Here is a 21,489-nt window from a genome sequence, read left to right on the forward strand (position 1 = left end):
AAACAGTAGTAAGTTCATGCTAGGATATTTGGAAGAGATGTTAGGGTTCTATAACTTCCTTATTATCAATTACATTCTCTTTTCAGCAAATTTGGGTTTGGCTATATAAAGATTTCAGTGTATTGAGGGGTCGATAGTGATGTTGAATGTAATAGTCGTGCTAAAAATGAACTCGGTTTATGATAATACTTAAACTTACAATATCATGTCTGACAACTGTAGAACATTTACCTTGGAAGGAATTTTCTTTCCAAAATTACAACCTTGCTGTAATTATTTGTTTTATATAGGTAATGGCTGCTTTAAAATTGATAAATAATTATAGTGAGATATTTGCAATCTTAAAGTAAGTTGAAACACAGAGGGCCCGAGAAAAGATGATGCCTATATATAATAACTAGTAACATAAGGAATACATACCCATAAGCAGTATAAAATTTATATATTTAATTACTCATTTTATGACTTTTCCTTATTAAAAAAAATCAATGCTGCACAACTGTAACCATATGAAATATTCAGAAAAAAACTTCTAGAAAAAATATCTAGATTAATGCCATGTCACTATATATATTATAAAATAGAATTTACTGCCAGGTAAACCTGCTTTAAATCTTATCTCAGGAACTTAAAGTATTAAATTTAGGGAAAGTATAGAAAGGAAACATCCTTATTTATATTGAGTTGTCTTCACTGTATGTATGTAGAGAAAAAGTGGTAACTCAGGCTCATCCATGCTAGGAAACCAGTTCCTTGGCCAGGTCTCCATGTCTAATGTCAGGCCCTCACTTTATCAGGTAGAGAAACTTTATTTTTCAAGCTTTCTGAAATAAACAATCTCTGAGAGACTGACTCATAAGCTAAACTAAAAAGGTAGCAAAAATAGCAATACCAAGTATTGATGAGGTATGAGAAATTCAACTGTCAGGAAAAATGCATATTCTTGTTGACTTAGCAAAGAATGTTCTCCCCTGGAGGAAACACTGTATGAGACACAAGATCACTGCTCACAGTTTGTTTCATCTGTGTAGTAAAAGCCACAGTAACTGGGCGGCATAAAGGGCTAGAGGCACGCACGAAGCTACATGGCCTGAATTGCATCTCTTACCTAAGTGAGCAAGTCTGCTGAGCCAAATGGAACATTTGCTTCGGCTGATGGATGTTGTTCTGCAGACGCAGTGGCACATTTCTACTGTCCCACTCCTTTCTAGTCTTCCAGCAAAGCAAGCCCCTTTATTAATGCTTTTCTTTTCAGACACGTTAAATCACAATATTTGATTATCGTTTTGTTTCATTACATTCTGATTCCAACAATGGTTACTTTGCTTTATGTGGGTGTTACCCAGATCTTTCTCAATGACCCATTTGTAAACTATGTCCTGGGGTAGAATCCTTCTTTAGGTGACTAATATTATCCATTAGTCATTCCACACTCATTGTACACACATTGAGACATCACAGTTATGTTCTATAGGATGAGTGTTCTTGGCCATAGCCCAAGTGTAATAGGAAGCACATGGAGTCTGAAAGTCAGACAGACTGAGTTTAGGCCTCCTCGTTCCCCAACAAAAACTCCAGGGATGCAAATAATGCGTAATAAACATCCCCTGTTCTTGATGGTGACTATGGTTGGGAGAGCATAGTGGAATAAACTCTTAATAATAGTTAAGAGAAACAGTGGAGGTTGGAACAAGCACTGAGAAAACAGAACAGAAGGCGAGGTTATTAATGAAACATGTACTATGTGCTAGAAAATTTACATATGGTAATTAATTAAATCCTCACATCAATCAGATGTGACATGCTTTAATATACACTTCTCCAGATAAGCACACCGAGACTCAAAAGGGGTTTAATAAAATGTGCAATGTCCCCTGGTTAGGAAATATAAAAATAGAACCTCAAAACCAAGTCTGTATGACTATTTAATGTTTACTTATTTTTGAAAGAGAAAGACAGAGCATGAACGGGGGAGGGGCAGAGAGAGAGGGAGACACAGAATCCGAAGCAGATTCCAGGCTCTGAGCCGTCAGCACAGAGCCTGACGCAGGCCTAGAACTCACAAACTGGGATATCATGACCTGAGCCGAAGTTGCACGTTTAACCGAGCTACCCAGGCACCCCTTATGTGACTTTAGTTCATCTTCCCTACTGCTCTGTCAGAATGCCCTCTGACACATTGCCATGGGCTAATTAGAGGCTTTGTTGCGGGCTTAACTGTCTGGCTAGACAGATGAATTTAGTATGTAGCCAGAAAGTCACTGGCCAAAGGGGTAGAGCAGATGTTTTACTTTTATTAGTTTCCAAATGTTTCTTAATAGGGACCTAGTGGGATGTTGCAGACGTGAGTTTAGATGGAAAGAAAGAACAAGGAAAAAGACTGGAGAGTGTGGGTAAAAGGGAGCCACTGTAGTGAGGTCAGGGTGGCTGGCTGAATGAGGGTACTGGTCAACTGGAAGTGAAGAGGGGTAGAAGGCAATTGGAAAGAAGGAAGCAGCTGAAAATCAAATCTTCACTTTTAATTAGTAGAACTTTATGGGCTATGTTGTGAATGGAACGTGTATTCCAGACCTAATCCCTCGTACCTCAGAATGTGACTGCATTTGGAGATAGGATCTTTACAAAGGAAATTAAGTAGAAATAGGGCTGTTCTGGTAGGCTACCATCCAATCCTCTGGCATCCTTTTAGGCAGATGAGATAGAAACACCAGGGATATCCATGGACGGAGGAATGAGCAAGTGAAAAGGAGCAAGCGTGGCCATCCGCAAGCCAGTGAGAGAGGCCCGGGGAGCAGATCCTTCCCTCATGACTCTCAGAGTAAGACAAACCTGCAGACACCCCGATCTTGGACTTCCAACCTCCAGAGTTGTGAGACGATATATTTCTGTTTTTGAAGTCACTCAGCCTGTGGTATTTTGTTATGGTCACCCTACCAAACCACTAGAGGCGAGATCCAGACTTCTAAGCTCATCATGTGAGGCAAGAAAGGAGACATAGCCAGCTGTGTTGACAAATGACCCTCTCTATGTATAGAAGAATCACTTCGTCTACCACTAGAGACAGCTTAAAAACCTCTTCTATTCTTATTAATCAATTCTTAATGTAGGACATTTTTGTTCTCTAAGAAGCTAATTATGAATGTCTTGTTTCTAAAAGTTCACCTAAATTCTTAACACTAGAAAGAAAGAGAAATGGATCAGTTTGGTAATGCTAAATTTGGAAACTTAGATATGTAGAGTATGGACTTAATTCCATTAGAAAAAAACAAAACAAAACACAATCTTGAGGGATAATGAAGCCATTTGTCTCCAAAGCAAGGCAAGAAAAGATTAAAGAGATGTGTCTCATTCAACTGATTTGTAACAAATCCAGTGCTTTGGTAGTCAAAGTAGTGACTTGTTGCTCTTCCTATAGGATATAATATCCAAATTTCCAAAGAAAGAGAGGCTACATTTTTGTCATTCTCTCAGCCATTTGTCTCCTGAACTTTCTGTATACTGTCTGGACACTGTTTTTCTCCAAGGAGAGCCAACCTAGTTGGCCCCCAATTTTTTGCTACTTGCTTGCAACACAATTTGATTATAGGTTCAAAGCCTACAAAATGGGGAGGCTAGAATGAATTAGTGTTTTGGAGAAAAGTTTTCAAGGCAAAATTATTTAACTCTTTCGATTGAACATGACGAAATGAACAAATTAGTTCATCTCTTCTGATTGAAGTGCCCTAGAAATGAAAATTAAGGTCAACAGAAAATTGTATTTTGAAGAAAGAGGCAGAAAATTTTGGGACGTGGCACATCAATTTGGGGATGAATTTCTGGTGGCTACGACAGAGAAACATGGGCATTTCTCCTAGAATTGTGGGCACCAGTTAGAAGCAATAACAGTGTAGGGCAGTGGCAACCCTTCTGTTTATTATCTTTTGGTCACATGTGGTGTGGTTAAGTTTCCTGTGCATATTCCAATGGATGCAATATGTACAAATATATCCCAAATTCAGCATCTCCTCAACATCTACCCTGCCTGCTGCTCCCCTCGTGTGAGCCATCACCATCTCTTGCCTAGTTTCTGTAAAGCCTCCTAACCAGTCTCTTCTCCCTACTATGTCCAAATCTTTCAGTGTATTCGAAACACAAAAGACAGAATAACCCCACTAAAATGTTATCCAGAACGTTTTCTCACAATCTTTCAATACTAGCTCAAATCCTTATAATGACCTGGAAGCCCTCTGTGATCCTGCTGTTTGTGAACACTCTTCCCCTTATGCATTCTGTTCCACTGTTTCTCAAAACACTTGGGATGCTCCTGCCTCAAGGTTTTTAGACTCTATCTCTCTTCTGCCTGGAATACAACTTCCTCAGTCAAACTCGTGGTCAGCTCCTTCATTTCCTTCAGGTCCTTTTTCAAATTCCCATCCTCACCAAATCTTTCCTGGTGCCTTCCTTGTATCCTTCCTTCCCTTTTCAGCACTCATCATTACCTAGCATACTATATATTTAACATATTTATCTCGTTTATTGTATGAGGACAAGGATCTTTGTTTTATTCACCACTATATTCTGCACATATGGTGTATATTGTCTCTAGCAAGCACTCAATAGATATTCGTTGTATTGAAGAATGAATGAATGAATGAATGGGTAAATGGATTAATAAATTACCTACGTCTTTTGAACAGGTTAGTAGAAAAAATGTCTCCAGATGGGGTAACTAAAAATTCGTGATGCTCAGGCACATCCTATATTAGGTAATCAAAATATTTGAAGGTGGAATCCAATCATTAGTATTTCTTAAAGTTCTTCAGTGATTCAAATGTGCAACCTAGGTTGAGAACCATGGATGTGAACATCATTTCTAAACTCTGAAGTGTTCACAGGACTCCTAGGTATCTTGTTACAATATATATTCTGATGTAATAGGTTTGGGGTAGGCCAGAGAATCAGCACTTCTAACAAACTCCTAGAATGCCAAAGCTGCTAGTCTGTATGAACACATTGAGTAGCAAGCACTTAGATCCATGTTCAACTCAGCCTTGGTGGCCCTGTAAAACCCTCTAACAGGATTTCTACTCCATTTTCACCTGAATTATTTTGTTTTAGTTTGGGATCATAATCTATTTTAACTATTTCTTGGAAAACAAATGTGACATAAATACTAAGTAAATATATAATTGAAGAGCACCTTTTGGGAGATTTGGGGGGGGGTGGAGAGAAATAATAACCAAAAGCAAATATATATATATATATATATATATATATATATATATATATATTTACACCCATCATTTTTAAATGGGAAAAGTGAATTTAAAATATTACCTACATTGTATATCACATATCTTATTTGGGATCACATTGTTTGAAAATCCAAACAGTCAACTGAATTCATCTAAATTAAAGTCCAAAATTATACACCAGATGAAGAAGCAAAAAGAAGTAATGGGGGGAAATCCACAGGTTTCGAAGAAGAAACTGTCCCATATAATCTTGAAAATTTTTTTTTACTAGCAATGTTACCTTGAATGAAATATTTCATATCTGCAGAACTGTTTTCTTTCCTGTAACTTGGGAGAAGAATGCCATAAGCCCCTTGTGTAAGTGCCTGGCCTCAAGTAAACATCTGTACATGTCAACATTTCTTCCCTTTTCTTATACCTGGTTAGGTAAGAGTTAAAATGTATTTTAGCAGTCTTGATAGGAAAAGCAGTGAAGAAAGCTCTTTAATGCCACAACTACGTGTCATCCTTGTCTAGGAGCATAAATTCGCACAGCGGGCAGTGCAGTGAAAACAGCTCATAATCAACTCATCACCTCTCATCATTGCTAGGATCAGATGCAAATGGGAAAGAATGCCACTTCAGTCATTGCTAGTGAAAATTAGCTTCTGTGACACTAATGGTGTCTCATTTAGTATGTACTTTAGATTTAAAAATATGGTAAAAAAAAAAAAAGGCTATTTCCAGAACTGCCATTATTCCAGTGTTTCCCTTTAAAATAACTGTGGTATTTGAATCTTCTTTACTTAAAAAATCCTGAGTTAAAATTTATTAACAGATCATTAATCCCAGATGAATAAAGGCCAAGTTATCCTAATCATAGTTGAAAAGTTTCATTTGTCTATTCCTTTCCTGATTTTGAAGTTTCTACCATATTCCCTGACCTGGAACAAAGGTCTATGGTTATGTAATGGTGGGCCTCTCTAGAGAGTCTGGCATAGCATTTGCTATATTGGAGTCCTTAAAATAAAACTTAAAAGTAAGTTACAGTTTGCATTTACACACATACACATAAACTTTCTTATGTGCACGCTAGCAGACTTAGTGCCAACAATAATGAAAGTACACTGCACTAAAGAGTATTTATTCCTGAACCAGGATACATAGAGTAGACTCAAGAGACTCCATTCACTTTACAAATATTTATTAGGGCCTACTACATCAAAGGTGCTATGCTAGGTGCAGGAGGGAGATACGTGGTTATACTTATCTCAGTTTTAGGCCGTTATTTTTTTTTTTTGACAATTTGAACATGTGAATATTTAAAAAGTTATTGTGGTTTTACAATTTTAAGCATTGACAGTTGAGTGGACACCTGGAGGGATTTTATTGGTGGAAGTCTTATACCTAATCAGAGACAGGAACGGGGGATCTCCAACTTCCTTTCCAACTTGCAGAGGCTCTTAAGCATATGTTCTCCCTGGTTTTCATAAAATTTAGCTGGTAATTAAGACAGAAATAGAAGAAATATCTACAGTCCCTATTCTCATAATGGCAGCATAGTAAGAACAGGAGTACTGGAAATTGACATATCACACACTTTTCTTTTTCATCTGAGTATGTGTCCCTCTCAAGTTAATTAACCGTCTCTATGCCTTCTTATCCGTGCAGCTAAATAAGAGTGATTCTCTCACAGACTTGTTAGAAATATTAAATAAATTAATGTACAAAACTTGAGAACCACAGCAACTAGTATATAATATACTCACAATAAATATGGAAAACTAAAATAAAACATTTCAGATAGAGAAACAATCACAGAAAGTTATGTTCTAAAAATTAAGCATTTATAGAGTGTAATGAGATCATATATTATCTACTCCGAATCCTAGATATGCTCAAAATTTTAAAAAATCACTAGCAGCAGTGGGCAGTAGTGATGAGAAGGCAAAAACAGACTTCAAAAAAGAAAGTACAGTACTTTGCATGTATGTTAAACAAGGCTATTTTTGAAAGATTAATCTAAATATATAACACTTAAGCACTATTCATCAAATTTCCGTGTTAATTTGAAATTTGCCTATATACACCATATAGAGTTCTGAAACACAAATTAAACTTGTTGGAATTTATTGACATTCCAGTATACATAATGGGTTTCTTTGGTAATAACTCTCCGAAGCTTTTCCAGTTTCCTTCTTGGAGTATCTCTGGTCTCACTCTCTTAGCCTCCACTATGAATCTCTTATAACCACTATGAATACTATTGGTCCTATTTATGAGCTGTCTGAAGGAAAAATCTCATACCAAAAATGGAGATACAGGAATAAAAGCTGAAAATGATGACACATTAATGATAAAATTAAAGATAGTAAAACTGAATTTTAATGTGTGCTTTCTTTTTTTTTTTGAGTCATGGACATGTCTATTGGTAAGTCTTCTGAATTTAAGAAAATAATAAATTATTACATATATAGATTTATAAAATCTATCGCTAAATTTTTATATCCATGAATACTTGGAACTTTCTCACAATTGTAAGATCTATTTAAAAATACTAATAACAAAGTCCTTCTCCATTGATATCCTTTTCAAATAAACAGTTACCTAATTTTTTATTTGAGGGAACCTTAGTTATAATATGCATTCACCATTTGAATTGTGTACTAGGTCACCTGAACTATAACCCACAGGAGTTAACATGAACTAGATACTGCAATAATAGTTCCCTCATTTTCAATGCTATCGCTCTTTATTTCAACATTCACAATACAAAGCAAGCAAATCTCTCTCAGACATTCTGAAAGACTATCGTACAAGGAGTATACCTTTAGGGGTCAGGAGAGGCAAGCTATTGTTTGGTATGTACTTAATTAGCTTAGACTGTTATTCCCCATATTTCAGACAGATTTCTTGATGGTTCTGTTCTATTTTTCTAGACACAGATCCTCTGGTCCCTTCCAGTAGATGAAGGAATTTGCACTCTTCATTCTATTAGCCATTTGTTTGTAGAGATCATCATAACATCCATTTCTACCATCTCTTAGGGATTCTGTTGGTTTTCCATAAAATACACAAAAATTATCCAGTAAAACAAATAAATGTGAATTAAAGAGGAGTTGTTTCTAAGACATAATTACAATAACTGGAAAAATATTACCTCAATATAAAAAGAAAGGCTTTTATTGACCCAAAATGTATGAAAAACACACTTGTACATATACACTCACATATCTCTAGATTTGTATAGAATGAAACCACTCATCTAAAGATAATGGGACTTCATTCACAACATAAGTTAATATGTTTCCAATGTGACTACTCTCTGTGATATGTTTTATTCCTATATATATAGAGAGAGAGTATCAGATATATTTTTGTAAATGAGTAAAGTCAGTAGGATGAACAATACCAACTTATATTTCAATAGTTTCTTCAATTAAGGGAAATGATGATAGACTAAACTATTATTTTGAAAATAGTTCACTGACATAATTATGATAGTAACTCACTACATAATGCAGTCCTTGTGAGATACTTTAACTTCAGAATTTAAATACCTAAAGGAAAAGTACCAATTCATATTAACTTTTATGATCCCCTTAGAACCTACTATTGTCAACTCAATATTAGTTGCATTTAATTGAGTAAATTCTATATACGATCAATCTTAAATATAAAAGTAAATGATGCTTTTAGAATTTTTTTTTCACTCTTTGGGAAACATGCCTTTGAATTTTTATTATATTAGGGGAAAAGATAGACATCATGATATATTATCCAGCTGTATTTTTAACTGAAGATCCCTGACTTATTTTTTAAAGATTGGAAATCATTTATTTATTAGTTTCCTTCAGACAGGTTGTATAGTAACTTGCAAAGACTTATAAAACATTGACCACTGTTCGATGCCTCATCAATCCAGAAGTTCGCAATCAATTCCCAACTCCTTTCTCTCAGAACAAGTGCCAAGCAAATACAGACCAATAATAGATAATAAGTCAGTCCTTTAAAAAGACATCTGAACTCAGTTATAGCTCATTCACAGATAGATTAAAAATGTTATTTATCTAAGGAACTCAAGAAATGTAAACATATTGGAGAAAACCTTTGACACCAGTACTTCATGGTTTCTTTCACATGATTAATGAAACTAATTTAGAGTTCTACAATAGAATCTAAACTTTGTTATCTCATGCTGTACTTTTTGGTAAGTGGCAATTATTGTCAAGACAAAGGATAGCATAATGTTCCAAATAGAAACAATTAGGCAAATCTATCAATATATGGAGTTTTGGTGCTTCCTAAAATATAACCCAATCCACTCTCTAGTATAATGTTAGTTCAAGCAAGAGTGGGAAACATAATCTTTTCAACAAGCTATCATATTTTAATACAAAAAAAAATGAAAAAAATCAAATGCTCAGCCAAATCCTCTCTATTTACAATCTTCTCATAATATGAGAGCTGAACCCATAAGGGATAAATTGCATTCAGTTAAATAGACATTGACAAATTTATAGTCATGAAAAATGTTCAAGAATATTTCATAATATCCACCTTTCAAGCAGAGACCACCAATTGATTTCCACGAACTTGGATCTGAGCTCCAACTTCAGTTACAAATGTAAATGATCAAATATACACTATAAGGTAAAATTACAGAAACAATAATTGTCATGTATTACTTAACCTCTAAGTTTTCAACTCATTGTTTTTCACACCTGCCACGAGGCCTTTGACCCTAGGGTTGAATTAATTTATAACTGACAGCTAAGAACAATGTGTGTGTGTGTGTGTGTGTGTGTGTGTGTGTGTTTGTGTGTGTGTGTGTGTGTGTGTGTATATTCTAGTGTATTCTAGTGTATTCTATTAAATGGTTTGGTTTTATTTAACTGTGTATAGTTACCTTACCTTTGGTTTTTGATGTTTCTCCTTCTCTGAAGCATTGGATGGTTTTCTCTTCAACATTTTCAATTCAGACTACTCCAAGTGAGTGCACTTCCTGTTGTTACAGAAACAACTGAAGGCTGTCAGCAGTGTGCGTCTATGATGTACAGCAGATAAGTTTGAGCCCAGTGACCTGCCACTTCCTCCTTTTTGGTCAGGATATGACCTCACAACTACATGGGTAAAGGTTTTGGTTTTTTTTAATGGTAATTCTTTGGTAACTCTTTAATGTTCTGTATTTGCTATAGTCTGAGGTACATTCCTAAATCTCACACTTCCACATGCCTTTAGGCATAAAACTATATGATAGAGAATATTATCTCATTTATTTATCTCCCATAAAACTATATGAAAGAGAATATTCATGATAGTCAGTTTTATACTTCTAAGTAAACTTTGTTATAAGATGAAATAAACTAGACTTTATGAAATACTAATCCTGCTTAAAGTGTATATGCATATACTCAAAAGTAGAGCATGGATGAAATTAATATAAATAGGAATATGACTTCAGAATTAATTGATTATGCATATTGTTACTTTTTAAACACATTACTATGTTGTAAAGCCTTGATTAATGTGAAAATCAGTTAAACAGAACCCTGAATTAACCAGATGTCTTTCTGCTACAAACAATAATGCTATATCCTGATAACTGCTATTCCAGGGATGGTCCAATGGATCAATGGTACATTCACATGAAGCATCCAGTGTCTCAATTTAATAGACCTGGAATAGGGCTAACATGGCTTAGAAAGACTTTTCTCATCAAAATAAATGGTGTAATATTTTTACTATAGTGTCAAAACCAAGATACCCAGAAAGTAAAAGCAAGAAGTTCAAGCTTTCTTGTTGATGAGGGATTTACCAAAGGGAGCCTTGTGGAATGTCTAAAATTCCAGTTCTAGTAAAACAGGCTTGTTAAAATCAACCTAGCTTTCCATTTATAAAACTCCGGGGTTGAAAAGCAATGGTGCCATATTCTTAATTAGCAGCTTCTCTAGGTAAAAATCAGCTGACTCTATTTCTCAGTCTTCCCTCATATCTCTGAGCCCCTCCCCCCGAGGCCCAGTTCTAAGTATTCAAATTTCATTAATCATTTAACAAATATTAAATTAAACGTTGTGTGCTGTTTGACAGTATATCATACCTCTTGATTAGCTTAAAATTATTTATGTCCTATAATAGAATTAAAGAAATACACTTAAGGTTATGATTAATATGCTTCTTCCATGAGATATTAAGAGCACAATTCTATCTTTAGGAGTTATCAGACTGGCATTTTCAAAATAACAGTGAGGACTCTGAGGTTGGGTAATTCCCTAGAAGTATGGCTTAGGTGAAGGCAGTGACCTAAGTGTATTTTCATTTCATCTTTTCAGGAATTGAAAGTCATAACAATATATTCCTTAACAGAAACATTTGCCTCACTTTTTTTTACCTGTGAATAGAAGTTTAATTCAGTTGTGGAGTTCAATCAACAATATGAGAATGATAATATTTTTTCACTTACTACAGTAATAGAGTTTTAGTGAGAGTAAAAGCGAATACCAATAAAGAGCATACTTATCATATGACTTAACATTTAAATACTGTTTTATGTCAAGAAACGTTTGTGGACCTTGAAGTATGAGATTTCAAATTATACTTCTACAGTGATAACTAAAGACTAGAGAACACTCACATTCATGGTGACATACATGAGCTAGACTATATGCAGTTTTTTTTTTAAATTTTTTTTTTCAACATTTATTTATTTTTGGGACAGAGAGAGACAGAGCATGAACGAGGGAGGGGCAGAGAGAGAGGGAGACACAGAATCGGAAACAGGCTCCAGGCTCTGAGCCATCAGCCCAGAGCCTGACGCGGGGCTCGAAATCACGGACCGCGAGATCGTGACCTGGCTGAAGTCGGACGCTTAACCGACTGCGCCACCCAGGCGCCCCGACTATATGCAGTTTTAAAAAGTGTTACACTCAAGTAATTTGATAAAAACTCAATTTATGATCTCTAGGCACTTTACCATCATTAACACTATCAGAAATATTTTAAAATGTAAGTAAAACAGGAATATTTTCTTTCAGAATTACAAATGGGAGAAGCAATTTTCTCTTTCTTTTTTTAAAAATTTATTGATTTATTTTGAGAGTCAGAGAGTGAGCTGGGGAAGGGCAGAGAGAGAGAGAATCTCAAGCAGGCTCCACACTGTCAGCACAGAGCCTGATGTGGGGCTTGAACTCATGAACTGGGAGATCATGACCTAAGCTAAAATCTAGAGTCAGACGCCTAACCAACTGAGTCACCCAGGTGCCCTGAGAAGCAATTTTTTAACCTCTACTACTCAGGAAAACTGTTTTCTGCAGATTAAAAACATCTCAAGTCCTATCATAGTCTGTTAAACAACTTGTTCCTCAAAATATCTCAGGTGGTAAGGGAGCAAATTTTTTTTTTATCAATTATCTACTATGTTTTGGAATTCTGGGGCCACCAAGACATTTAATTAGTGACCAGAATGACCCAGAAAATTCAAAAGTCAAAGGTGAAATAGAATGGGGTAAAGAGTAACTCTTGAGCACATCTAACTCCCTATCATGATTAAACCACTAAGCCACATGTTGCTTAAGACTTGTTCTGAAGCAGGGAAATTGCAAAACAGCAGTCTGGGTGCTTTGTTTTTACAAATTACCTTAATGGTCTTAGAAGCCAGGCAGGGCAAAGCAAGGTTGGGACTTTGTGACATACATATTACTATTTCTGCGTCATAGGTTGTGTCAAAATTTTAGAGAAACTGCAATCAAATAACGGTTATTTGGATGTAGATGTTATGAGAAAACAGAGTGCGACTATAAAGAGTTGTTTCGGTAGTTCAACAAATATTTATTGGTGGATTGCTACAACATGAATTATCAAATTCAAATCAGAAAAGAATAGGTAAAAGAAAATGTGGTCTGATGCCTTTCATTCTGATATCTTGATTGCCTGATGGCCTCTGTCTCTTTGTTCCCTGTCATCAGGTTGAAGACTGAAATTTGTAATGTTTGGATTAATCCTAGTCTATACTTTAAAGACACATATATTTTTTTCAATGGAAGGAGGGTTTTCAAATCTTTTAAAATGGAACAATAATCCCCACACCCCCTTAATGTGTACACCTCCAACATGTGGACTCAGTCACAGTAAATCTAAAGCTTCCATGTGTTACTGGGGCAACCATGACCGAAAGCGATTTAAGTAACTATAACCTAAAATACTCCTGACTATACCTCGAATGTATTGTTGGAGGGGGACAACAGGGAAACATCTAAGAACTTGAAAAATAAGAGAAGTGAGATTGTTACCATGAAGTACAACTCTGAAGTTCATATTTAATGTAAGATAGAATCCTTATCTTATAGAAAAAATGGATTGTATTCCATGTAGATCTACAGACTTTAGTCACTTACGATAAAGAAAAGAAGGAGTCAATCATAAAAACACATTAAACTTGATAGTTCTGCTTTTCTTTCTGGCTCCTTGGAGCAGGTTTCTCTTTACAGATGGGGAAGAAAAGTTTATAGAAAGAAGCCCAGTGGGGCTGCTCTGTTCTTGCCTGTTTATGGCTTGCTAGAAGTGGAGATCCTACACTATCATACAAATTCCAACTCTACACAGGATTTCTTGAAGCAAACACACATATCGATCTGATGATGTTCTTGCAGATCTTTACTCAATAATTTGGTTGGTAGTTTCAAAGTCATATAGCCATATACAACATATTGGGGTTGACTTATTCTTACAATATGATGGATAAAACACCTCCTTGTTTACACTCGGGTGTTTATAGAGAAATCGTGATATGGATATTCCCTCATACCTACAGTGGGGATGAAGGGGAGGGGCGGCTGGCGAGAATGGTGGATTTTCTGTGAATCTTCTACATTTCTTAGCTCTCTGAGGTCATTTACCAGGGTCTCTGGAGTCCCTATTTACTAACCCTTTTCTGTAAGGGACCCACCCCCTTCCCTAAGCTCTTGAAATCCCTTCTAATGTCTTTCTAATTGAAAAGTCTTACAGTGGCTTTTCTGCTTTTCCCAGTGACTTGCTTTATGGAATGACGAAGAGTTTTTGAGGAGATATTTGAAAGAAGAGAAAATTCTGATCCTACTAACAGCACGTGTTAAGAAGCTATAGCAGTTTGTTTTTCTCAGGAAGGCCTGAAATTAAGCATATGTATCCCAAGGATTAATTTTCTTCCAAGAACCCATATGGAATCCATATGAGAAATTCACATTTCACCTATTAATTTCTCCTTGTGATATGATGCCCTGACTGAGTTTTATTACAGAGTTCTCATACCTTCATTAACAGTGATGGGGGTGATGGCCAAACCACTTAGAAGGTGGGAGGAAGTCTTAATTTATTTTGCCCCATATAGAGAAAGAAGTGTAACAGAGGCAAATATTTGGTAGTACCCACTCAAGCCCCTGGGTTCAAGAAAGAGAGCTTCAGTAAACCTCGAGCATCTTAATTCTCTAACAAGATAATCCATCATGAGGAGATGGATGCATCAAGCAATTTTAGCTGGATTTCATATTTTTTATGAAACTACTATTTTTTTTATTTTTTCTAACTACTTTCTATTTTTTATTTTTTATTTATTTTTTTTTTAATTTTTTTTTTCAACGTTTATTTATTTTTGGGACAGAGAGAGCCAGAGCATGAACGGGGGAGGGGCAAAGAGAGAGGGAGACACAGAATCGGAAACAGGCTCCAGGCTCTGAGCCATCAGCCCAGAGCCTGACGCGGGGCTCGAACTCACAGACCGCAAGATCGTGACCTGGCTGAAGTCGGACGCTTAACCGACTGCGCCACCCAGGCGCCCCTCTATTTTTTATTTTTATATTTTTTCTAACTACTTCTCTTTATTTTATTTTTGTTTTGAGCTCAAAGAGTAACCTTTAAATGATGAGTGAATTCCTTGGGTAGGTCTGCCCACAGGAGGCAAATGTATTGTTCATACGGACATCAAATACCTGAGACACTGCAGTCGTATTTCTTAGTAGAAGTTAATGAATTGCTATGCTGATTGATCAGAGTATGTCCCAAAAAAGGATCCACTCTTGGTATGCTCAAACATTATCCTTCTGAGATAGGAGAGCAGCTGGTCAGGCCCTAGAGATCCTGGGAAGTCTCTTGAGAGAGAGCCTGGGCCTGCAACATTATTTCATATTTTAAATTTCCCACAAGATAATTGAGAATCTTATCTCATTATCTCGGTTGTAGAAGAAATAGAGGAATGAGATAAACAAAAAGGATCAATGATCTAAGATGAGTGGGGAACGTAAAGAATCATACAGTAAGAAACTCTCTTGAAAGAGACAAAGAACTTAGATTATATCTGTGCATGGCAAGATGTTGGAAAACAACATAAAAGAAGACTTAGTAAGCAAAAAGTGAGGTGTACCAGTTCCAAAGTGACAAAAATACTTAGGGAAGCTTAGTTTGAGGTAAGTGCAAACTATTCAGATTATTCGATAGATTATAAATATATACTAAGTAGTCACCATTAGTAATGATAAAATAAAATTTCGTCTATTTATGATTCAAAGTTATAATAAATACTCATAGAATAATCTTAGTTTCAAAGTTAAAAATAATGAGTATCAGTTTTGAGTGATTATACGGCTGCCATTATGCTGAGTACTTCAGTCATATTTTCCATGTAATCCTCAGAAAATCTCCATAAGCTGCTCTAACGTTGTCAACCTCAACTTCCAGGTGAAGTTAGGTTTGGTGTCCAGTTTGCCTAGCTGGAAGTGGTGGGATCAGGATTTAAACCAAAGCCTCAGCTCATAACCATAATTCTCTATCATAGTTACGCATTGGCATATTTAAAGACTTGCCGTAAAATGGGAGTGATTTCTTTGGGGATTAGGTTCCAAATGGTAAAGGATGTGAAGAAGGTAAGGCTGAGTGGGAGACAGTGTTTCACTCATTATGTTTATAAAATAATTTAAAATCAGTAATTGTGCAACCCATCTAGAACCCTCTTTAATTAAGACAGCACCACAGGGATACCTGCTACCACGTCATTTTCCTTCTCCAACCCAAGCTACCTTGTTTGTGACTCTAAGAATAGTTAAGAGCCCCTCAATGCTATCTTTACTAATAATTTCACACGTGTAAAAATCAAGGTAGGAGTACAAATTAGACTCATCCATACTTTATGGAATTACCTATATTCTGAAGTACCCCAAAGATGACTTTTGATACTTTTCATCTATAAACTCATGCTATCTGTGAAGATACTACCAGGAGCACATTTTTTTTCCTCCTCGATCTGGAGCAACAGCTCCCAAATTTATGTTTCTAAAATTTATGTATTATTCTCTTAATCTTTGACTCTTAATTTCACCAGTTTCTGCTTGCTTCAAGGTCACATCTAAATTATCGTCATGATTTTCACATTTCTATAATACTTTTCCCTTCAACACACCTAAACACCATTTGAAGTTCTGTAAAAATTAAAAAACCAAAAAACAAAAAAAACCAGAAGCTTCCCTGTCTACTTCCAGAATTTCTAGTAGTTCTTTTCCTGACTCCCTCTAGTATTAAAAGCATTTTTCTTATTGTGTACATTCATGTTTTTCTGTGATAGGCCCAAACTTATTTGAGTATTAGACATTACCTGCTGATTCCTATTTTTATCCTTGAGGATTTTGTACTCTTTCACACCCAACTCCCTTATAATTATTTAGTTAAATCAGTAGTCATTATTATTTTGTAAATATTGTCTGTGGCTAACTCAAATTGTGTTTAGTGCTTTATGCTTAAATTTTTTGTCCATTTCTAGAGCTCATGATTACTTTCCTTTTTTTAATAGTTGATTCCCTATGTATAATTATTAATATATCCCAGATAAATGCCCCAACAAATCTATCAACTGATTAGTTTTGAATATTTAAATATAGACGTCATACTTGTAATTTCAAATGCTCAAACATCTCAGGTTTATTTTTTTCTCTGTTCCAAAGGGGTCTGGTTATTCTCTAAGTATACATGACTAAGGCTGAAATGGAACTTCTCAATTCTCTCTTGATTTGGATACTCTGTGGCCTGAGTCTCACATCATCGTACTTGTCTATTTTCTCATTTGCTGAAACACACCTCCCAAATGGCAGTGTTCTAGGTCCTTGTAGATCCTTCACATGTGGATGCTATTTTGACCTAAAATTGAATTCTACCCTTATTTTTCCTTAGAATTTAGAAGGACTCTCCATTGTCCTCTAACCTCCAGAGTTGTTACTGAAAAGTCTAATGCCATTGTGATTCCTGGTTTATTGCATAGGGACTCCCTGTCTCTAACTGTATTTCCCCTTTATGCTTGGTATGTCCTAAAATCTCATATTATGTGCCTTGATATGGGTTATTTTTTCATCCCCTGTACTGTTCATTGAATGGTTCTTTCAAAATGGAAACACATATACTCGCTTCAGCAGCAAGTATACTGAAATTGGAACGATACAGAGAAGATTAGCACGGCCCCTTCACAAGGGTAATATGCAAACTCATGAAGCGTTTCAAAATGGAAACACACACCTTCTGGTCTGTGTTTGTTTAATAAATTCTTCACCTCTCTTTGTTCTCTCTTTCTGGTAATCTAATTAATCCAATGTTAGACATCCTGAATTGATATGCATATATTCTTTTGTACTTCTCTGTTTCTACTTCTTTTTCTTTGTTTTGTTCTTTTTGTTGTTTTTTTTTTTTTACCTTCTAGGAAATTCCATTATTTTTTCTACTAACGATCTAATAAATATTTTTAGCTATAATATTTTATTTTGCCAAAGTTCATTCTGATTGTTCTTTTTATAACATTCTGTTCTTTTTTATTTTTAATACCGCAGTAAAAATTAATGAAATCAACTGTCATTCAACCATATGGATAATCTTAAAAATATAATATTAAATGAAAAGAAAACATTCCCAAAGGAATTACATATAGTATGATTGTCTTTAACACACACACACACACACACACACACACACACACTTTTAAAAAAAGGAAAGAGTAAGGAACACAGCCCTGAGTATAATGATTCACTCAGGGTAAGAGTGCAGCATAGACAGATACAGGTTATTTTCGAGGTCTCACCTCTTATTTCCTGGTTATATTTTAATAATAATATATTATTAAAACTAAAGAAAGTGGGTTTTGAAAAACATTCTGTTTTTAATCCTTGATTAGGTAGTAAAACGTATTGGGTAAGAGGGTGCACCTTTGAACACAGTAGGCTACCTCATTTCAAATCCTGGTTCTACCTTTAGTAGGATGTCTTTGGAAAGTTCCTTGGCCTCTCTATAAAATGGACTTGGCAGTATTGCATACCTCATAGAGAATACTGTGACCATTATGTTAGACATTATTATAAACTTAGTACAACTAAGCATCTGGCATGTACTAGACACTGAGAACTAAATACGTACATGAAATATGTTCTTTTTCTGAGGTCATTAATTGTCATTAGTTGTTTCCCTTCTGTCCCTTTCTTTATCTTGGTCTCTCTCTGACTTCTTTCTTCTGTCTGCTTTGATCTCTGTCTTTCATCTCTGAGGCGCTCTTTAAATGTCTAGCTAGCTACCTTTGGCTGTCAGTACATCACTAAGAGCATGCTATGAAAATCCTTATTGGCTCTGTAAATGGGTGGGCTTATGAGGTGACTGGGCAGTGAGGAAGTTTTTTCAGCAGAAGACCCCCAGATGGCAGTTTCTGGAATTCTATTCTCCGAGAGCATTCAGGTTTGGCAGGTAATAATCATTCTGTGTCCTGGAAGGGCTGTGGGGGAGAGGGAGGAGCTTTCCTGCAGTTCTCAAAGGCTGCAGCTTTTCGCTGCAGCTTTTGGGGCTCTTTGGTGTATGCTGCCTCACTGCGCTGAAGCATCCTTTTCTGCAGGTCCTGAGACTGACACTTGCTCCAGTCCTCCATTCACTTGTTATGGTCCCAAACTCTAGCTGGCATCTCTCCTCACATCTTTTTACCGAATGTATTTGTTGGTGTGGATTTTCATCTTTCTGATAAACGTATGGAGATAATATACTACATTTAGGCAAAGTCCAGTTGTGCCAACTCTGTTCCTTCACATCTTTATCACCTCTGACTCTCTTCTTTCATTCTGTCCTTTAAAACATTTGCATCTTGGGGCACCTGAGTGGCTCATTCGGTTACGCATCTGACTTGATTTCAAGTCAGGTCATGATCTCACAGTCCTGAGAGATCCTCTCATTAAGCCCTTCATTGAGCCCCATGTCAGGCCCTGTGCTGGGCATGGAGTCTGCTTAAGATTCTTTCTCTCCCTCTCCCTTCCTCCCCTCACCCATCTCGAAAGAAAGGAAGAAAGAAAGAAGGGGAAAGAAAGAAAGAAGAAAGAAAGAAAAAGAAAGAAAGAAGAAAGGAAGGAAGAAAGAAAGAAAAGAAAGAAAGAAAAAAAGAAAGATTTGAGTCTCTTTATCTTATTTGCCACGATCCTAATTATATGGAACATACATCTAATTACAAAAAACCAGTTCCTGTCACTACTACTCCTACCTTACGAATTCTAAGGTATACATAGGACATGGCTACTGGTATGACATGGTAGGAAGAAGCCAGGCCACAAACAGGAAGCTTTTCCATGTCAAGTCCACTCTCACATTTAAGTATTTGTGCTCTCTAGACATTTTCAGATTCTTTTCATAAGCGCAGACATACAGTATCTTATGAAGTAGTTTGCCTTTTAATTCTTTATAGACAGTATAAAACAATAATAAAAAAACTTATATTTCATTAAAAAAAAATCTTCAAAGTAATTTTTAAACTAAGACTATAATTCAGTATCACCTGAATCAATCTCATTAGGCCGAAAGGAAATTCCGACCAAAAACTGACCAAATTGAACTAACTTTGCACAAAAGTGTTTTCTAATGAACTTTTATCTGAACACTGTACACATCACATGTGCTGTTAAAATCCCCTGCTTAATTCGTACTTCTTTCCCCAGAAGTACAAGAGGAAGGTAGACTGTGCTGATCAATAGACCATGATTTCCTGTCTTCACCTACTGAAGAAAAATGCAATTAATAAAATATTGCTGAAGAGATATATATGAGTTCCTTTCCTCAGAAAACCTATTTTTAAACTGGAAGAACGAAGTCATTTCTATTTCCTTTCTCTCTTCACTCATCAGAAAAATTTACAGCCAATTCAAGAGTTACCAGACTGTTTTTCAGACCTTACCATTTGAATCTGCACTAAAACTGTAAAGCTGTAGGAGATAGTAATTGTATACCTTATCTATTTAAATAATTAAAATCCTTTATGTGATCTTCATTCCCTCAACTTCGGCTACAGTGCAACATGAAATACTTTAATTGCATGTCAGTTTAATTATGAAAGAAAAAATAGAATGTGATTGCAGTGGATGTTTTTAATATAAAAATGTTTACACGGCAAAACCAAGTTTCATAGTGTCATATATATACTTATACACACATCACATACATTTGCATATACGTGTATATATGTGTGTATATATACGTGGTATATATGTATGTGTGAATGTGTGTGTGTGTGTTCATTTGGATGAAATTCCTTCTTTTCTTCTTAATACAAAGGGTAATGGGAGAGCTTCTTAGGAGATCAAGTACATTGTAAATAGATACACATTGCTTTCCATGACCCAACCCACATAAAGTAAGGTTTCCATGTAAAGTGTGAAGCCACAGTGAGGCACGGCTCTTCAGAAACCCCCCTGTATTCTAATTTTAAAGCCTCTGAATTTGTCATTTCTAGGAAAGGAAATATCAGGTGATCATTTACAGGATTTTACAAGTATGTTACCCACAGCTCAATTCTATTTTCCTTTCAATCAAGAAAATTTTTCACAACTTTTAGGCTATACTTTTGAGAAACGAAAGAAAAGTCTGGTTTCCTTGTCGATCAGTAGTATTTGGTAAGCCAAAGAGCCAAGTTAATATCTGTGCCCAGTAGCCAGAGAAAACTGACAGATGAACTAGAAACTAATATCTGGTTGGAGAGAAAATTGGATTCCCTGTTTATTTTCAGGGAATGGCACAGAATTCCAACCACCCAAAGTGGTCCCTACAATAAACATTCTGGTGACTAGTCCTCTGTTGAGCAAGCCTGCCTTGGGGTCTGATTTTCCTCATACCACCCATCCTTGGGGGCCCTGTGGTGTGATGAGAACATAAGCCATTTAAGTTTTTTTAGTGTTTATTTTTAAGAGAGAGAGAGAAACAGAGTGTGAACAGGCGAGGGGTAGAGGGAGACACAAAATCTGTAGCAGTTTCC

The 21,489-nt window shown here is 35.9% G+C and overlaps 1 protein-coding gene and 1 non-coding gene across 3 annotated transcripts in view; one reads left to right on the forward strand and one right to left on the reverse strand.

Moving 5' to 3' along the window:
* SAMSN1 (SAM domain, SH3 domain and nuclear localization signals 1) overlaps window positions 1–21,489 on the reverse strand; it is a 134,163-nt gene that overhangs the window by 40,352 nt on the left and 72,322 nt on the right. Inside the window, exon 1 of one of the 2 annotated variants that reach the window (XM_047875376.1) lies at window positions 10,128–10,273. The exons of the other annotated variant lie outside the window; for it this stretch is intronic. Within the exon in view, the coding sequence (XP_047731332.1) occupies window positions 10,128–10,184 (57 nt within the window). The 5' untranslated portion in view covers window positions 10,185–10,273. Of the gene's footprint in view, window positions 1–10,127; window positions 10,274–21,489 lie in introns of those variants that run through there. 2 annotated transcript variants of the gene reach the window in all.
* On the forward strand, window positions 17,630–17,732 carry LOC125175821 (U6 spliceosomal RNA). Its single transcript, XR_007155996.1, has one exon. It is a non-coding gene; the product is annotated as a U6 spliceosomal RNA (small nuclear RNA).

The sequence above is a fragment of the Prionailurus viverrinus genome, chromosome C2 (assembly GCF_022837055.1).
Source record: "Prionailurus viverrinus isolate Anna chromosome C2, UM_Priviv_1.0, whole genome shotgun sequence".
Classification (NCBI taxonomy): domain Eukaryota; kingdom Metazoa; phylum Chordata; class Mammalia; order Carnivora; family Felidae; genus Prionailurus; species Prionailurus viverrinus.